Genomic DNA, 17,720 nt, shown 5'->3' with positions numbered 1-17,720 from the left:
ACTTGTGCCCAGATACACCGGGCCGGTGGCGACAGGCTTTAGTGTTCCGTAGGCGTGTGCGGGACCGTACCTCGACCAGGGACGTGGGCTGGTCGGTGCGGTTCTGTGTCCCGCAGCATCCTCCCGGCCTGGGCTGTCGCCCGGCCCAAGCCGCGGCTGCCAGCGCGCAATACTCGGACCCGGGGGACGGGGACGTGTTGATGAGTGTTGCAAATCACGATCTGATCACAGAATTGTTGGAAAAGGTTGGAAAAAGACCTGTAAGATCACTGTGTCCAACCGTCAACATCCCCCCACCCCCAGTAAAGCATTAATACCTGTTCTATGCCCACTAGAGCACGTCCGACATGCCCCATCTACACGCTTTTCAAATACTTTCAGGGATGGTGGTTCCACCACCTCCCTGGGCAGTCTGTTCCAACACCTACCTGCTCTCTCAGGAAAGAAATTCTTCCTGATATCTAATCTAAACCTCCCATCCTGATGCCCCCTGTGCTTGTTCACACCTCAATGCCACCACCTCGATTTGAGGTGAGGCAGCAGGGAGGAGGAACGCCCCGGTGGTTCCTGCAATGGTAGAGGGTGTCCTCCTGCAGAAAGGTCACCCCATGCCATCTTTGGGGTGACCTGGGCTACTGGAGATGGTTCAGTGCTTAACGAGCTTGGAATTGGGTGTGTTTTGCTGAAAAACACTAAATATGAGTAGCAGTAAGAGCTGCAGAACGCTGTGCATGCCAGGAATGAATGACAATACGACAAATGTTAAAAAAAATTGTATTATAAGTACAGTACAAAAGAAAGGTTTGGGTCTTTTTTGTATAATTGTAATGTAATCTGGATCAAACGGCAAGGAAATAACAAAATATAAAAACTGCTAGGCGTTGCCCAAGTTTTCCCTCTAGTACCAAATACCACAAGATACAGATTATACAAAGTGTACAAATTTTAAATAAAAATACAATACACCGGGGTTGTGTGTGTTTTTCAGACTCTTCAAGAGTTTCCCACTGAATAGATGACAAAGCTAAAGCTGATCCCCTTCTGTCTTACAGAGCAGATCTACCCCTTCAGCACGACACTCTCAGGGCTGGAAGGAGCCAGGGATTTTCCACCACTCCCAGCAGCAGATGCTTTAGCAGAGGCCAGGATCCAAAGCAGAATGGGACTGCCTCCCTCCTGGGCCCTTCCCAGTTCCAGGCTCACTGGGATTAGTCATGTATTTTAAAAATATGTACGCTCTGGTCTGAGGCTTGGGTTCAGACCTTGTATGGTGGTCTCAGAACCTTCTGCCTCCTCCACTGACTGACTAAGAAAACCTCACACCACACTGAGAAAAGCTCCGTAACAGACAGACAGTTTTGTGCTGGCATAGCTGGCCAATACATGCTCAAGGGGAATGAGGAGTAAAACCCCTCTTGCACACCTGAGGATTAATTTTAAATGTGATTCGTCCAGCCACAATGAGGGACAGCTCACTATCAACTGCCCTGAAGAACAGAAGATGGGCGTCAGACTGGAAGTAAAAAAGTGTTCTTCTGTAATTTTAAGATTTTTATGTTGTAAGGCTGGAGTAAAGGCTAGTCTATTTTGGTTGTTCCACCTACCTTCACAAGGTAGCCTGTTTCTACAAGCACTTAAAATCTTTCTGGTGTTTCCCCATACAATGCCAATGCCAGCTGCCACACACATAGCTGACTGCTGCAGGAACTGGGGTGAGGCAAACTTGATACAGATTTTCCAAACACTGTTGGTGGAGGGAGGGATTTTTGCTTTTAAATTATGTATATATATATATATATATATACACATACACACACACACAGAAATATACAGGATAAATTAAAATCTGTTACAGATATTGGTAAAAGTTAAATACACGATATGAACACCACGTACACGTACATTACAGACACACAAAAGCCTATATGAGAATCAAGTGCTCTCCTGCAACTCCTCTTCTAGAGAAGCAGAAAACCAAATACCAAATATGCAGCTGGAAGGAAGGGGAATTGGTCCAATCAACCCACATGTACCTTGCTCAGCTGCAACAGCTTCAAACTGGTCATCAGTCCCTGCCCCACAGCAGCACCATGGCTCTTCAATAGTGCTGGTGAAAGGGGTGGAGGATCAGTGATGCAGGTGCATGATGGGCAGAAGCAATTAAAGTTTCTCCCATCTGCTTGCAAGCTCCTCTCCATCAAAGCAGGCTGACCACACCCTGAAAAAATCAGCAGGAGGTTCATTTCTCTCAGGCCAATGCAGTGGTTGATATATCGTGCTAATGACAATCTGGGTGAAAGTCCACAATAAAAGATTAATTTCACTGTCATCTTCCACTTTACTTCAAATACCAGCTGCCATACCAGCCAGCTGATGATTCTCAGTTATTACTGACTGAAGAGGGGAGGTTGGAACAAGAGGCAATCAAGAGCCAGCGACCTCTGTATCTGATCAGCTGATTCAGCTTTCCCCTCAAGCAGTAGATTTCAAACTGAAAAAGTCAGAAATAGGACTGGTTCAGTTATATTTCTTGGTTCAAAATAGATTCTGATCTCTACCTGCCCAGAGAATATCAGAACAGCTATCAGGTCATCTGGACCATCCCCCTGCTTAAAGGAAGTCCAATTAGAGCAGGCTGCTCTATAAATTTTTTAATAACATCAATGATGGAGTCAACAACTTCTGTGGGATACCTGTTTCAGTGATCCTTCTCATAGTGACGTTCTTCCTCTATATCAAGAAGCCCATTCTCTGGCTGCTTCCCCCACTACAGGGTGGAATTTAAGGCGAGCATCTCAAAAGCTTTCTCAATTCTGCACACAAAATACTTTCAGATTTGAGGACATTTCACCCACCAACACAAAAGGGTTTTCTCAGCTTAACTTCACGACTTGTCATAAAATAGAAGTCAAATAGTTACAATCCTATGTATATGCTGTACAGATATAAAAGTTTAAAACCCTACACACGGAGCCCTTCGGGAGTGCCGGTGTAGCACACAAGTCAGTTATGCAGAGGTTGAGTACATCCCAGGATCCTTTCCCATCAAAGTCCAGGCATGATGTAGGCAATGTTGTCTAATGTGTTTGACTGGGAAAACAAGTTCAGAATTTTTTAGTGTCAGGTAATGACTCAAAATCCTTAAAAAAATAACACAACTAAGCATGTTCATTTGTCCTACAAGTTATCATATGATAAGACAACCACATCTGCCCAGTCATCACCACCACTGCTAGGCTTATTTTCATATTTTTGGAAAGGTAAGTTAACAAAATGTAAATGTAGCCTCTGTATTTGTAAGCACCTGGAAATGATGAAAATGTTCAAGTGACCTGGTCCTTATGAACTGATACTCTATCTCTAAGAGATAATCTGAAACAAGCCACATCAAGCATATCATATCAACCATGGGAAAGACCAGTGATGAAGGACTAGAGCAAAGACCTTTATGAAATTCTGTAGTGTAAAAGGCAAAGACAAAAACATTCAAACACGCCCACTAAGAGGGTGTCAGATAGGAAAATATAAGTGCCCTGCAGTTTTCCTTAAAAATTCTGTATAGGATTCTGAGAGTAAGAGTCCTTATGCACACCAGAAAACAAGAACCAGCAGTATATTATCTTTATGTTCTTCAAATGAATTTTTTCTTCAATAATTCTTGTAATTGCTTAAGACAGAGGAGCTGGACCTACACCAGCTGTGATTGAAGAATTTAACAATGCCACCTACTGACTGAAATAATAAGTCACACTCTACATGCAGCAAGAACACTGACAATTTTATCCATGGCTTACAACACCTCTGTCCTTACTATTCTGATGGTAAAAATCAGAATAGTTTATTTATTAGCAAGTTCAAACACCAGTTTTTTGAAAGTGAAGGGTCAGTGCCTTAGTCCACCTAGAGCTCCACTGCTCCTTATAACAATACGTTGATCAAGTTTACAATATACCCACTATTAGTCATGTGGCACTTGGCAAGCAAGAAGGAAAAAAACAGAGGATGTTTTTCAAGGCCTTAGGATGGGAACACCCCACTGAGTCAGCTTTTGTGCAGAAAGCCAGTTTGTGGGAGCTCAAAGCCTTAGCTGTCAACTTTGCTGTTGTTAATCCCCCTTTCTCGGAATGAATCTGCATTTGGCCTGCCCTGTTATAGCATGTAAATTCACATCCCATTTTTGTTGTTTTCTCTGCTGGATTTGTTGTTGATCTCTTAACTTCTGAAGGCTTAGTTTGAAGATTTCTTTTTCATTTCTGCTCCTCTCCTCTGCCTCATTCATGTCTTCTCTTGGAGGTATGACTCCTGACTCCTTTTATGTTGCTGCCATCTTACTCTACATCCACATCACACTACAAACCTGCCTAAGCTGTTGCTAATTTAGGGTTCAATATTAAGTGTAGTTTAAAGTGGAAAAGAATCTGTAGAAAATGCAGTTCTGTAAAACACAAACTATCTTTTTTTTCCTTGGAGAATGCTGCAGCCACATGTAAAAGGAATCCTGAGGGATAAGGATCACATTAGGAATCCCGAGACCACAAGTTATTTTTTATGCTACTAAAGGAAAAACAGACTGTATGTTGAAGAGAATGTGCTTTTTATTTTTACTGAAAATTAGAACTTTTTTAAAAACACTGTGTATAGAAGCTTTTACTTGATTCAGATAGATTGATTCAGTCACTAAAGAAGAATCTACACACACTGCTATCAACGCTATAAATATTTGGTCCATTTATACTGGGAGAAAAAATTTGCACAATACCATGCAACAATAACATCTTCAAGAATTTCAAGAACTATTTCTCTATAAAAGTGTATGATCAAGGTAATTTTCTTACTGAAGTGTAATTATAATTACATCATATGACTGATTAATCAAAAAATAACTGGACCTTACTGAAATTAACAGTAGTAGAATGGAAATAACCACAAGGAACTTACCAAAACGTGCTTAGGGCAGCCATTCAACTCAGGTAGTTGTGTGGTCAGACATGCTAACGGGCCCAAAGCACAAATGATTGAATCCAGAAGCACTGACAAACTTCCTGAAACAGCCACCATTCCCTGGAATTAAAGAAAGAACAAAAAAGGGTACGAATTAGTAGTGGAAATTACACTTCTTTCACAACTGTATTGATTCTCATGCGGGTACAGTATTTTCACTCTTGAGCTCCTCTAGTCCACTTCCATTGCTGACACAGTAACAAAACTGGGCCATGTGCTTCAGAGAAAAACTGCTTTTGAAAATTTAAGAATTCAGTATGGTGTATAAAAAAAAGCAGGAAACAAAAGAAAAGGTCAGAAAGTTGTCAGTTGTATAAATCAGTTTCATGTTTTCTTTCTAATGTAATTCTTTGTAATTTCTACATTAACTACATGAGTCCTAAAGATAACAGTTGTTTTACTATTGAAGTCCAAATAATTGCTAAATCTAAATGCTTTAGTCTTTGATAGGCTTTCAGGAAAGGGAACTTGTTTGTGTATCAGGAAAGGGAACTTGTTTGTGTACCTTTTTCTTAAGGGAGAGATTCTACTCGGGTTATTCCTCTGAAAAATAACCTGATTTGCTCACACCAGAAAAAAAATGTAGGAAAGTTTCTTTTACGGCTTATAGAACAAGCAAGCACAATGGGATGACATCACATCAGCAATAACATTAGTGACACTGCTTGAGTCAAGTATGTATTCTCCTTATAGGCTGGGCTGAGTTGTGAAACTCTCTGTTTGTGTGTGCATGCATAGAATCACTGTCATCTAACAGAAGGAAACAATTAAAATGATTTAAATAGTAGATGTGAAGCCAAGGGACATGGTTTAGTGCTGGACTTAGTGGTGTCAGATTAATGGTTGGACTTGATCTTAAAGCTCCATTCCAACCTAAATGATTCTATGATTCTAAAATATGACCTCTTCTACATTACCACAGAATCATCCGGGTGGGAAAGGACCTCTGAGATCATCAAGTCCAACCCTTGCTCCACTACCGCTGTAGTTACCAGACCATGGCACTGAGTGCCACATCCAGTCTCTTTTTAAATATCTCCAGGGATGGAAAATCCACCACTTCCCGGGGCAGCCCATTCCAATGTCTGATCACCCTCTCTGTAAAGAAATTCTTCCTAATAACCAAACTAAACCTCCCCTGGCAGAGCTTAAGTCCATGCCCTCTTGTCTTACTGATAGGTGCCTGCGAGAAGAGACCAACCCCCCCTGGCTACCCCCTCCTTTCAGGGAGTTGTAGAGAGTGATGAGGTCTCCCCTGAGCCTCCTCTTCTCCAGGCTGAACAACCCCAGCTCCCTCAGCCCTTCCTCACAGGACTTGTGCTGGATCCCTTCACAGCCTCCTTGCCCTCCTTTGGACCTGCTCCAGCACCTCAATCTCCTTCCTGAACTGAGGGGCCCAGAACTGGACACAGGACTCGAGGTGTGGCCTCACCAGTGCTGAGTACAGGGGCAGAATCCCTTCCCTGGACCTGCTGGCCACGCTGTTCCTGATACAGGTCAGGATGCCATTGGCCTTCTTGGCTACCTGGGCACACTGCTGGCTCATGTTCAGCTTCCTGTCAATCCAGACTCCCAGGTCCCTTTCTGTCTGGCTGCTCTCAGCCACTCTGTGCCCAGCCTGGAGCTCCCCATGGGGTTGTTGTGGCCAAAGTGCAGGACCCGGCACTTGGCTGTGTTGAACCTCATCCCATTGGAATCAGCCCAAGTCTCCAGTCTGTCCAGGTCCCTCTGCAGAGCCCTCCTGCCTTCCAGCTGATCAACACTCCCCCTAGCTTAGTGTCGTCTGTGAATTTGCTAATTGTGGACTCAATACCAGCTAGGTTGAAACAAAAGTAGCCCCTATCCAAAGCACTGGCAATACGATACTCTTAGAAAACAGGACATGCAAAAAACATCCTAGTAAAGGCCTTCTCTGATGGTTTTCAAAAAAGGCTTGGGAGGGTAACACAAACTGGACCAGAGATTGGCAAAGACAGCAAGGAAGTACCAAATTCAAGGTGAATATATCGTAAGAAAAGACTAGAGGGTTTATTGAGCTAAGAATTGTCTTCAAGGACCTAGAGCTGCAAAGGACATGATACCTACTGTTCACTGAAAGCAAACAGCAATGCATCAAAGAAATACAAGATGCCATCTCTAATTTTTTTCCTAACAGAAGAGCATTTTCTAAGGTTTTAAGTAAAATAAAATATAATCCTTCCCAATCCTGTGTGTAGATTACACGACATCACTGTGACACTGCTTGTTACAGTCTCACCTCTGTTTCCTGCAGTCTGTGTCCAATGAGGCTCAGAGATTCACCCAGCAGCTGTAAATGTGCAGCTACGTCAATAGGGTCTGTATCAGGGAGTTTGGATGGTGAGGAAGAAACCACCATGGTGCTGGTGGGGGATTTCTTATGAGGGGAAATTGCTCCTGTTGGAGAAGCTGAAAACACACAGATTAAAATTCCATACCATCTTCTTTCCTTCTTTTACTTACAAGCCTATTTATTTTGTAAAGTTCAAGTCTCAAAGGCATGAGAAGCTTTAATAGTTCTGTGGACCTGGTCCTTGTGGTCTTTGGAGTCAAAACTTTCCTTCTATATTTACTATAGATATTCACTGTTTACCATCTAACTTAGCCACATGGAATTTGGGAGATCTGTTTGGGAGACCGTTAAGTAGAGATGCCAAGCCAAGAACAACTCTTTCTCCTCTAGCAGAAAACTAATCCACCAGAACTTTGTTGCTGCTTCTTTTTATTTTACATTTCAGTCCCTAAACTGCTAAAGCCAATACCATTCTACAAACTAGAAAAATAAATATTTTTTAAAAATTCTCATGTCACTCTTGCAGAAACACCATTCTTGAGCAATACGGTAAGTTAAACATCAAGATATGGGGAAAAAGCAGGTAGGGAGCAGAAAAGGACCTTTGCTCCTGACTCCACAGGCAACACTAATTTCCATCTCCACGAAAGAAAACTACAGCAAATAAAATCCAACAATTACCTTTTATTTTTGGTGCACCATCTGAAGACGATGCCTTTCTCTTCACAGTGGTGGCCTCCGCTTTATTCTGCTTGTGTTGGAGATACTGAGCTTTCTGTTTCCAGATCTGCAGTTACCATGGTATAAAAAGAGAGATTTGTAACATTAGGTAATTCTGTTATCTGATGCCAGGACCTGGAGGCAGTATGATGTTATGTAGCTAACTGGTGAAGCAATACCATGAGAATAAAATGGATGCTTTATCATCACAAGGGCAAGGTTGATGTAATTTCCACATTTGCATATTTTGGGGAGAAGAGGTAGCATTTTTTGAGGTTTGATGGCAATGCTGCCAGTATGTTTTGACCTAAGTACCAAGTTTGCATAAATTATTTTACAAAAACACCTCACACACACTCACCAATTTATCCTTCTCGGGTAGCTGCTTCCACACTTCTGCCAGTTTTTTACTTAGCTCTCCAAAATCTGGCAGAAGAAAAGAAGAAAAACATTAAAAACAAACCTTTAAAACAAATTAATTCATAAAATGGGGAAATTTACTGGCCCATGCATACACATTTAGAAAGAAACACATTCCACAACTGAAGCTCTTCACACTGTCTTGAAAATGATTCCCAGCATGCATGCCCATTACTGTTCAAAATGAAAAAAGAAGCTGATACTGGAAACAGAGCCACATGTGTATATACAAGACAAGAAAGTGACACAATGAAGATAACTCTTTAAGTGAAAGAGTGAGCAAGCAATTTCTTTATCCACACTCACAGCCTGGTTCAAATGCAATGAAATAGAATAATGAAATCCACTCCTGTCCTCTTTGCCACCTCTTATTCAAAGAAAATTGGCAGATTATTTGCATACTCTTTAAAATTAAGAGGCTGGTATGAAAAGCAGATGATAGGTTCTGCTAATTAATCTGGCTGGTGTATAATCAAGAGAAGAGGAGGTTATTCTCCCACCTATTCCAGGGTGCTCAGACACAATAGTTGTACGATACTCCTTACAGAACACTTGGTAGGCAGACATGTTTTTCTTCTTTGGCTAGTGACAAGAAGAAAAGAAAACAAAATATTTTTTATTATAGTGAGACCAACTTAAATGTTGTAAGAATATGGCATTTATCAAAGTCTTAAAGATGTAGTGTTTAGATCAGGAACTTAAAAAAACAGTCTTAAATTTTCTGGCTGAATCTAGTGTTCAGGAAAGCACACAAACTTGTTTTCATACAAGGCTTATCTTGCATCAATGCATTTCATTTGTAAGTTACAACAACTTGCTATTATAAATCCAGGGTCAACATGCAACTCTATTAATGTATTTCAGTTTCAAAACTTAAAATAATAAAAAATATGTCATCCTATTCATAGTACATATCATAGATCTGTCAAGACAGTTCAGTCCTCATTGTAATGTTTTGTTCCATTTTTTGAAGCCTTACAAAACACTTCAAATTGTCAGGAAAATAGACAGTATCAGTAGACTGACAGCAGAGGCATACGCCATTGCCAAACTATGATCAGAGAAAACTTACAAAATAGCAATAAATGGCTGAACCAATATGGGCTATGTCTGACCATTTCCTGACACAAAGCGACTCCCGTGTGAGGGAATATACAGGAACTGCTTTTCCCCATTTATATACTTATACAACTACAGTTAAGTCACCTGTAAACTCATTCATATGCTTGATACCATTTATCTTATTTTTTACAGTAACTGTGGAAAACTGAATTTATATGTATAGGACAAAAGTGGGAATGTGCCAGCCTACAAGAATTAAGAATTTCATTTGAATATTGGACTAAATGGGTAAATGTCTTCACTTCTCACGGTAAAACTCAATTGCTTTTTACAGGAACTGTGATGATGCACTAGATCACTAGTCCAAAAATTTACCTGGCAATAGCTGGTTACTTCAGAAAATTATGCAGTTGTGCAAACTACAAACTTTTCAAAGAACATCAACTGGCTAAAAGCTGCTGCTGCCACAACACCAGAATAATGTATATTCCTTTTGCTACAAACAGAAATCATGGTGGCTGACACATTTTTGCAAACAAATCTCAGTGAAACCACTGATCCCACTATTCGTTATCCTTTTGTTTCAATTTAACACGCCTTTGTACTGGAGTGTCTAATTCACCATTGCCCATCACCCAATGTGTATTTTCTCTCCAATTTTTCCTTACTTTTTCTCTTTCTCTTTCTCTTTCCTTTTCTCTTTCTCTTTCCTTTTCTTTTTCTCTTTCCTTCTCCTTTTCTCGTTCCTTTTCCTTTTCTCTTTCCTTTTCCTTTTCTCTTTCCTTCTCCTTTTCTCGTTCCTTCTCCTTTTCTCGTTCCTTCTCCTTTTCTCTTTCCTTTTCCTTTTCTTTTTCTCTTTCCTTCTCCTTTTCCCATTTCTCAGCCTTGTCTTTATCCTTGTCTTCCTTTTTCCTCCTCTTCTCACCTTGACCATCTGAGTGAAAACCAGAAGAAGGAGGTGGAGGAACACCATAGTGGGTACTGGATAGATGTTGTGGTGACACTGTTACTTCTGCCACAGCAGCATGCCCAGAACTCTTTTTAGACTTAGAGTGCTTCCTCTCCCTGTGTTTCTCCTTGTCCTTTTTTTTCTTACTTTTTTTTGACTTCTTCTTCTTCTTGATTTCCCGGTAGGAGTCATCTATCACTAGTTCTCCAGCCTCCAACTCCCCACCAGAAGAGGAACCAGATTCTGGTGGTGCCTCCAGACCCGAAATTTCATACTCACTCCCATGGCCCTCTGAAAAAAGGGAGGTGTCAGCACCAAAACTCTCAGAAGGTGGATGTGGGTCTGGAGGTAGTTTATGCTTCTTTCGGGATGACTTCAGGAAGCTCTGCAGGTCATGGCCCAGCAGGAATGAGCCTTGTTCATCTCGAGATGGTTTCTTCGAAGATTTCTTTGCACCTGATGAAGAGTAGGAGAAAGCATCATCATCTGCTGCACTGCTTTTCTCTTTCGGTGAAAGGATGAGCTTCATCTTCAAACCATCGGGTTCACGAAGTGTAAGGGTCTCTGTGTTCACATAGAGAGGTTTCATTTTTTTAGATTTGTGAAAGCTCCCATCATCCGCTGAGTGCTCCCCACTGCTACTACTCAGCTTCTTCTTGTGGTGCTCCTTTTTGCTTTCGGAATGGCCAGAGGACGAATAAGGTGATTTTTCAGAGGTTTTCTTGGAAGACTTTGAGGCTGCGGCCAAGGGTGAAGTAACAGCCTTGAGTAAATCCATGGTTGTATCAGCTGAGGATGGGCTAGAAACTGCTTTTTTCTTCTTCTTTGATGGTAGATCCAAAGGCGAAACACCTGAAAAAGATCAAGAGAAATACACATCAAGATGACTTCCTTAAAGACAGCACCACAGTAGCCCAGAGAAGTGAAGGGGGAATCCTGCAAGACTTAGAATTACACCTAACAGATTTGTATCCTGGCTTAAACAGAAGATCTCTGAAGCTTGGAGCCATCTCAGTGTGGCCTTATTGATTCAATTCAAGAGTTGTATTGCCAGGGCTGGTCAAATAATTCAAGGCAGGAAGACAGAGTAGGAAACTTAATGAAGTTTTGTCAAACTTTTTATTCTATTATAAAATAACGTATTATAATGAGAATGTGTCTTACTGAGCCTGAAATTGTATCTCGGGTGCAACATTTTGGTGCCACTTTTATCCAAGGTGACACCAATGAATTGAAAATACCAGCCATTACATTTTGAAAACATATGCTGACATGATTTCAGCTTAGCTTTCTCTTTTCATTGTGCCAAAACCAGAACAGAATTGTAATTTTCTGGCCAGTTTATTAATTGTGACAATAATGTTTCCAAATTATACTGACCCTAGTAGCATCTATTTTTCATCCTGGTTTTATGAGTTCAGAGAAAGTAATACTATCTGCAAGTGAAACTGAAGTCTGCAGCGCAACAGGGAAAAAAGAAATGCAAGTCCCCAAAAGGAAGGCATGGGTTAGAAAACCATAACTTGTCAATGAAAACAGGGGTGGAAGATCTCTACTACCTACAACAGCAACCTGTTAAAATAAACCCTAAGAATATAATACCTTAATCTTGCCATCTGGCACTGACCAGCATCAGGTTTCTGATTACTTCTCCTGAGACAGGCTGATGTACCTTTTCCCCCATAAAGTACTAAGCACAAAGCTTGATGTCAGCAGTTTTAACAGCATCCTTTCCTCAAAATCATAATCTGTTAACCCCTTCCCCTGCCTGATTACTATCTTACCTCTGTAGCAGAACTCATCGGAGGAGTGCTTTCTCTTCTTTTTGTGAGGTTCTGTCCCCGCAAAAAGCTCACAGTCCTAGAATAAGAAGAAAAAAAGCTGCTGACAAACAAGAGGGAAATAATATGAGATTCACATGGACTATTGATATAGATAATAATTTGTAGGAGATATCAAAGAGTTATTTGTACTATGGTAACTTGAAGGAATCCTAGATATGAACCAGGATCATTATTCTAGGTGCTCAAACAAGCAAAGGAAACATATTCTGTTGCCAAGAGCCCTCAGTGTATGTTTAAGGTGAGAGACAAAAAGCATGGTACAGATATGTGGGAGAATACAAAAAATAGTATTAGTCAGGATTGGTTTCAGCACATCAGCCACCTAACCAGCATCAAGCTTTCTGTAGGCACTGCAGCACAACAGGGCTGTAAAGGGAAACTGAAAGACAGATTTTTATAGGGAGATCTCCCCAAGTGAGAGGAGCAATACACAAGAAAACTTCAAAAAACACATTTGAAAGTGTTAAGAAATGGGCAGTGAAAGCTAGCACTTGGAGATCAGCTGATGAGTTGATAGAAGACAAACATCTACCTCTTAATAAAGCTAAGAAATAACTAAACATGCATAGGCTGTCAAGCCTTGAAAATGGAAGTGAGTTGTTCATGTTTAATATGCTGAAAAATATAAAAGAAGTGAAAGTAGGTACAGAGAGGTGACAATTAAAGTGACAGACCAAGAACTTGACCTTAATATGTCATGTCACCCAACTGTTATTTGTGTTATGACCAATTTATGGTCTGAAAATGAGGCTCCTCTACAAAATTTCATCTGTGTTGTAGAAGAATTTAATTTGAAACTAGAACTCATTTTTCAGAATAAAAATAAAAATTAAAATAATCGCAAAATAGTCACCTTTGAGCTAGCAGCAGAAATTTTAGCTCAAAGAGGAAAGTTCTCAAGAAACTTAAGTTGTCACTAAGTGATTTCAAAGTTAAGGCCCCAAAGAAGTGAATAGGGCAAGTTCATACCTCTCAAGAGCTATCGTTTCAGGCTGTCTGCAGAATCAGGAAGACAACAACACATCAGTTAACATTGTATTAATGCCCTGTTGAATATTTATTCAACTGTAAATTCTAAACTTTTTTTTTGGGTGTATATGTGTAAAAAGTTATTCATGGTATCTTATGACTTGCAAGGCTCTACCTCAAAACTAGGGCAGCATCTTACTCTCAGGACAACTGGCTGCCAGACCCTACTAGACCAACTCACCACCAGGACAACTGGACACCAACCATCAAGGAGTGTTCATTCAACACTGAACAGAACCTCGGGGAGCAGCAGCAGCTCTGCTCATGGTGCTCTGTTTTTAGCAAGGAAACTGTTTACATAGAGGAGTGTATAAGTTACACAATTTGTAACATGAAAATTAATGGTGAGATAAAGGCAACTCAGTCAAATGTAAGAAATGAAAATTGCTTGATGAGACAAAGGCGACTCAGTTAAACATATTACAAACAGCTCGTTTCAGGTCGTGGTCCCAAACATCACTTAAAAATTGTTTTTTGATGTTTTCTAAGTGGATTTGTTTAACTTCAATTTTACAAAAAGTTTTTGGATTATTTTATAATTGCATTCATTTAATACCACTTGATTTTTTTTTAATGTTTAGTAAGTGCATTAATTTAACTTTACATTTAGAAAATATCTCATGTTTGACTGAATTGCCTTTATTTCTCAGTGTTCAGTTAGTGGCATTCAGTTGTCCATTCCCCCTACTGCCCTATTTTCTGAGGCCAGAAAAATCAGAATCAGTTGTAATTGGGACTGATCCCCTCTTTTTCCCCAGGAAACTTACTAAGTAATACAGGACTTGTCTGGCTGGTCTTGCTGTCTTCTATAGCCATTTCTATATAAAAAAGAGCAATTAACCCACCCACCTCCTTCCATCACTAGCTCTACACATATCCTTACAGCTTCAACCTTTTCTCTGAGGGTTTCCTGACCTGTGTTGCTACCTCGTCTTCCTCTTGCAGCAGATCCTTGTAAGAACGTTTTTTCTCTCGCTGTATCCTGCCAGTTGCCAGCCCCACGTCATCAACGCTTCGGCCACCCTCTAGGAACTCTTAAGATTTATGTGAAATGAGAAAAAAAGAAATTAAACACTGCATTAAGGAATGGTAGACATGTGGACTATGCAGAAAATAAGATGACAGCAGAAGTTGGCACCATGTGACGCAAAACACCCAAGAGGCACAGGGGCCTGAAAGATAACAATCTCTACTCTTTCTAATCTCTGCAGGGATGGGAATCAGTGCTCTAATGCTATAACATAATCACTCAAGATTTTGTTTCTAGCCCTTATACACCTCTTCCTAAGGACAACTGGACCTAGAAATGTTATCATGACTAAACATATCCCTGTCCCTGGTCTCCTGTTCCATTGATCTGGCAGGGAGAAGAAAGGCTGCAGTGGCAGAGTTTCTAACCAAAGTGTCTGCATTAGGAAGTACCACCGACTTCTCTGAAGTTTAACCCCAGTACTGTAAACCTGGAAATCAAGGGCTTGGAATCCTCCAGCAGCTCAGACAGATTTAATTTAAGGGCTCCACTAGCTTCCTTTCCCACTCTGACTGCACAGCCCAGCAAGGACTGCAGAGGGTACCCTTTTTTTGTTGGTTTTTTTTTTTTGGCAACTCCCTCTGAGATTATGAAGCAGTCATACCTTCTTTTTTCTTGGAGTCATCATAAGCCATGGTGGTCCTGCAGGAGCCTGAGAATGTGTTGCCACGTCTGGGCTCCTTCCCCCGTTCCCATCTACAGGAAAAGGTCTGAGAAACAGAGAATGAAAATAACCCTCCCATAAAGAAGAATCATGATGTGAAACAGGAGACTTCCTCCGAACCAAGTAAAGATTCTCTGGAAGGCAGTGGGAAAGGAAAGGAGTCTACTTTCTGGTCAGTTCATGCTCACCCTTCAGGCTTGACAGAATTTTTTTTTTTTAATTAAGTTGGAGATTGTTCTTCTGTTATTTTAAAGACATAAAAGACCACCTCTTTCTTGTAAAATCTCCAAATCAGTAAATTGTTTTACAAAAATAGAAAGTGTGTGTGAAGACAGCTGAGTTTGATTTTCCCAACACACAAGGAGCCACTGTAGCAAAAAGTGGGATGTTTAAGGAGAGATTCCAAACCCTTGAATCTCAGATGAAGTGAAAGAAAAGAAGGAAGTGGACAGGAACCATTGTACTAAAAAAGAATGACTGCAAGTCTTTTAAACTCAAGGACTGCACATTTTGTAGTGAATGAGTGCATCCTTCTGATGTATTTCCCAACACTACCACTGCAGCCATTCTGAATGCCAGCCTGTGAGGGAACAGAAGAGAGCACACTTATGCAGCACACTAACCCCTGCAAGCTCCAAGTTTTCAGGCTTTTTCTCTTTTTCCCACTGAGTAATTCTGTTCCACAGCTGCTGGTATATAGCAGGCCTGTGCCCTCATAGCTGCACTCTGGCTCTCCCAGAGTAAACAGCTTTTGTTCTTCAGTCAGGGACTAGCTTAACATGGAAAGATCCCTCCTGCTCATAAGCTATTAAACCAATTGCACCTCACTGATTTTGTGTGCTTGTGTGTGTGTGTGCACACGTGTAAGGGTTCAACCTCAATGACCATGCAGCTTCTTCATTCTGTCACAATCATCTTGCTGTGAAGTTACATTTTAATTACCTTGAGAGTGGGGAACTTGTGCTTGTACTTCCCTGCACCTATCTCTATTTTATAACCATCTGAAACTGAGAATGTATAACATAACCCTCCTTTGTTACTTAACATAAGTCCCAACTAACTCAAGCTTGCAGGTACGCAGGAGACGTTTCTATTTAAATTAATAGGAATACAAGTTATTTCCCCAGGTTTTGGGAAACGATCTGCCACAAACTGTTTTTTAAGTTAGCATTCTGACAATTACACATTGTTGGTAGCAAGCACAGCGATTTGTATGCTGAATGTACGTATAACACATTTATGTATAGGAGCACTGCATAAGGTACACACTACAGAAACACGCTGCAAGGAAAAAGAGCACCTTGCCACCTGTGGGCTCCCCATCTTGAACCACATCTTGCCAGCATTTCAGCTGTCATATGGGCTTCAGTGGGAACTCTCATGACACTGAAGTACCATGCTCAAGAACTCAAGGTCCTAATCTGGATATTCTTCAATAAAACAAAGCTGAAGACTGCCATTCATGAACAGATGGCTTGGACAAGCAAAATCTGTTTATAGCTACACGCGCACATTTTACTCTGTTTTAAAATCTTCAAGGATCGGCAGGTACAAAGGTTGGTGACTACTGCACAAAGGGGCTTACAACCGAGACCTCTAACCCTCTAAATACAAAACCTATCACAAACTTCTCTTCTTCTATAACTCCTGATCAGGTGTCCCTGTTTCAGGCTCCTCGGTTTCAGCAGGAACGGCACAGCTCCGGTGCAGCCGCTCTCCCTTCACCTCTCTCCCCTTCCTGAACGCACACGGCTTAGCTGGAACAAGGCCGCGCGTTGCTGTCCTCCAGCCTCCGGCTCCACTGGGCCCTCCCTCCGCCCCTCGCTCCCGCATGGGAGCTGCACAACCACCGGGGACGGACCCTGCCGGGCGGGACCCCCGGGGAATCCCGACAGCGACGAGGACCGAACCCCGGACCCGACCCCTCCGCTGACACGGGGCCGCGGCCCAGCCCCGCGCATGCGCACCAACGCCCCTCAGGACGCGTCCCCGCCACCGCCTCCGCCGCCCGCGCCCCTCCCGCCACCGCCGTGCGAAGCGGGATCGGTCGCTCCGCTCCTGCCCGTGCGGCCTCTCACCCCAGCGGGCTCCGGCCTCGCTCCACGGCTTCGCCCTTACAGAAGGCCCGAGCGTGCCTCGGTGGCGGGGCTGCCCAGCGGTGCCGGGGACTGCCGGCCGGCCGGCCGGTGCCGGGCTGAAGCCGCAGGGTGGGGAGGTACCGCGGCCGCCTCACTCCGCGCCGCCGCTTCCCGCCGCGCCGCCCGCGGCCGCCATCTTGGCGAGGCAGACAAGGGACACCCGCCTGGCGCCGAGGCCAGGGCCGGCCAGACGAGCGCCGAGCACATCCAACTCGGCACTCGGAGGGGCGGGGGAGAAGGAGGCGTGAGGGATTGCCGAGCGTATCGATGGCGCGGGCGGGCAGTGCCGTTCCCCGGGTCGTGGAGCGGGGCCCAGGGGTCCTGCAGCCCCGCACCGGGCACGGCCTTGGGGCGGCAGCCGGCACGCCTTGAGCGTTCCTCGGCGCGGGTTCGGTGCACCGCCCCGCCGCCTGCCCCGGGGCCTCTTCCACCCCTCCCTGCTACGGGGCAATCGGTGGGGCCGCAGAGGTGGCCACAGGGCACTGGTGGGGGCACAGGGTGCTGGCCACCCACGGTGTCCCCAGGCACCCCAGAGAGGCTCCCCGGGTGCCA

General features: G+C 42.9%; 1 protein-coding gene across 4 annotated transcripts; it reads right to left on the bottom strand.

Moving 5' to 3' along the window:
- Positions 1-760: 760 nt before the first annotated feature.
- On the bottom strand, positions 761-17,345 carry HMGXB4 (HMG-box containing 4). Of its 4 annotated transcripts, none has more exons than XM_071729390.1 (11): positions 17,109-17,345; positions 14,971-15,076; positions 14,252-14,370; positions 12,248-12,323; positions 10,183-11,315; positions 8,953-9,034; positions 8,394-8,458; positions 7,994-8,099; positions 7,259-7,428; positions 4,939-5,061; positions 761-3,090 (listed from the first exon to the last, which is right to left on the bottom strand). In XM_071729390.1, exons 2-11 carry the CDS (start codon positions 14,999-15,001, stop codon positions 3,046-3,048), a joined length of 1,950 nt encoding a protein of 649 aa, XP_071585491.1. In that variant the 5' UTR covers positions 15,002-15,076; positions 17,109-17,345; the 3' UTR covers positions 761-3,045. The 4 variants fall into 4 exon arrangements, with proteins under 4 accessions (XP_071585491.1, XP_071585500.1, XP_071585505.1 ...); XM_071729399.1 differs by having other exon boundaries at positions 8,953-9,028; XM_071729404.1 differs by lacking the exon at positions 14,971-15,076.
- Positions 17,346-17,720: the final 375 nt, after the last annotated feature.

This window comes from Heliangelus exortis, chromosome 1 (genome assembly GCF_036169615.1).
Source record: "Heliangelus exortis chromosome 1, bHelExo1.hap1, whole genome shotgun sequence".
NCBI classification, from domain to species: Eukaryota; Metazoa; Chordata; class Aves; order Apodiformes; family Trochilidae; genus Heliangelus; species Heliangelus exortis.
The sequence above is the reverse complement of the archived record's forward strand: the minus strand, read 5'-3'. Positions and strand labels throughout refer to the sequence as shown.

Excerpts from the sequence above, each read along its gene's own strand:
- HMGXB4 (XM_071729390.1), bottom strand. The coding sequence starts at position 15,001 with ATGGCTTATGATGACTCCAAGAAAAAAGAAG. Across the intron at positions 14,371-14,970 it reads TGACTCCAAGAAAAAAGAAG|AGTTCCTAGAGGGTGGCCGA; the intron begins GTATGACTGCTT and ends ATAAATCTTAAG. Across the intron at positions 8,459-8,952 it reads GTCTGAGCACCCTGGAATAG|ATTTTGGAGAGCTAAGTAAA; the intron begins GTGGGAGAATAA and ends TTCTTCTGCCAG.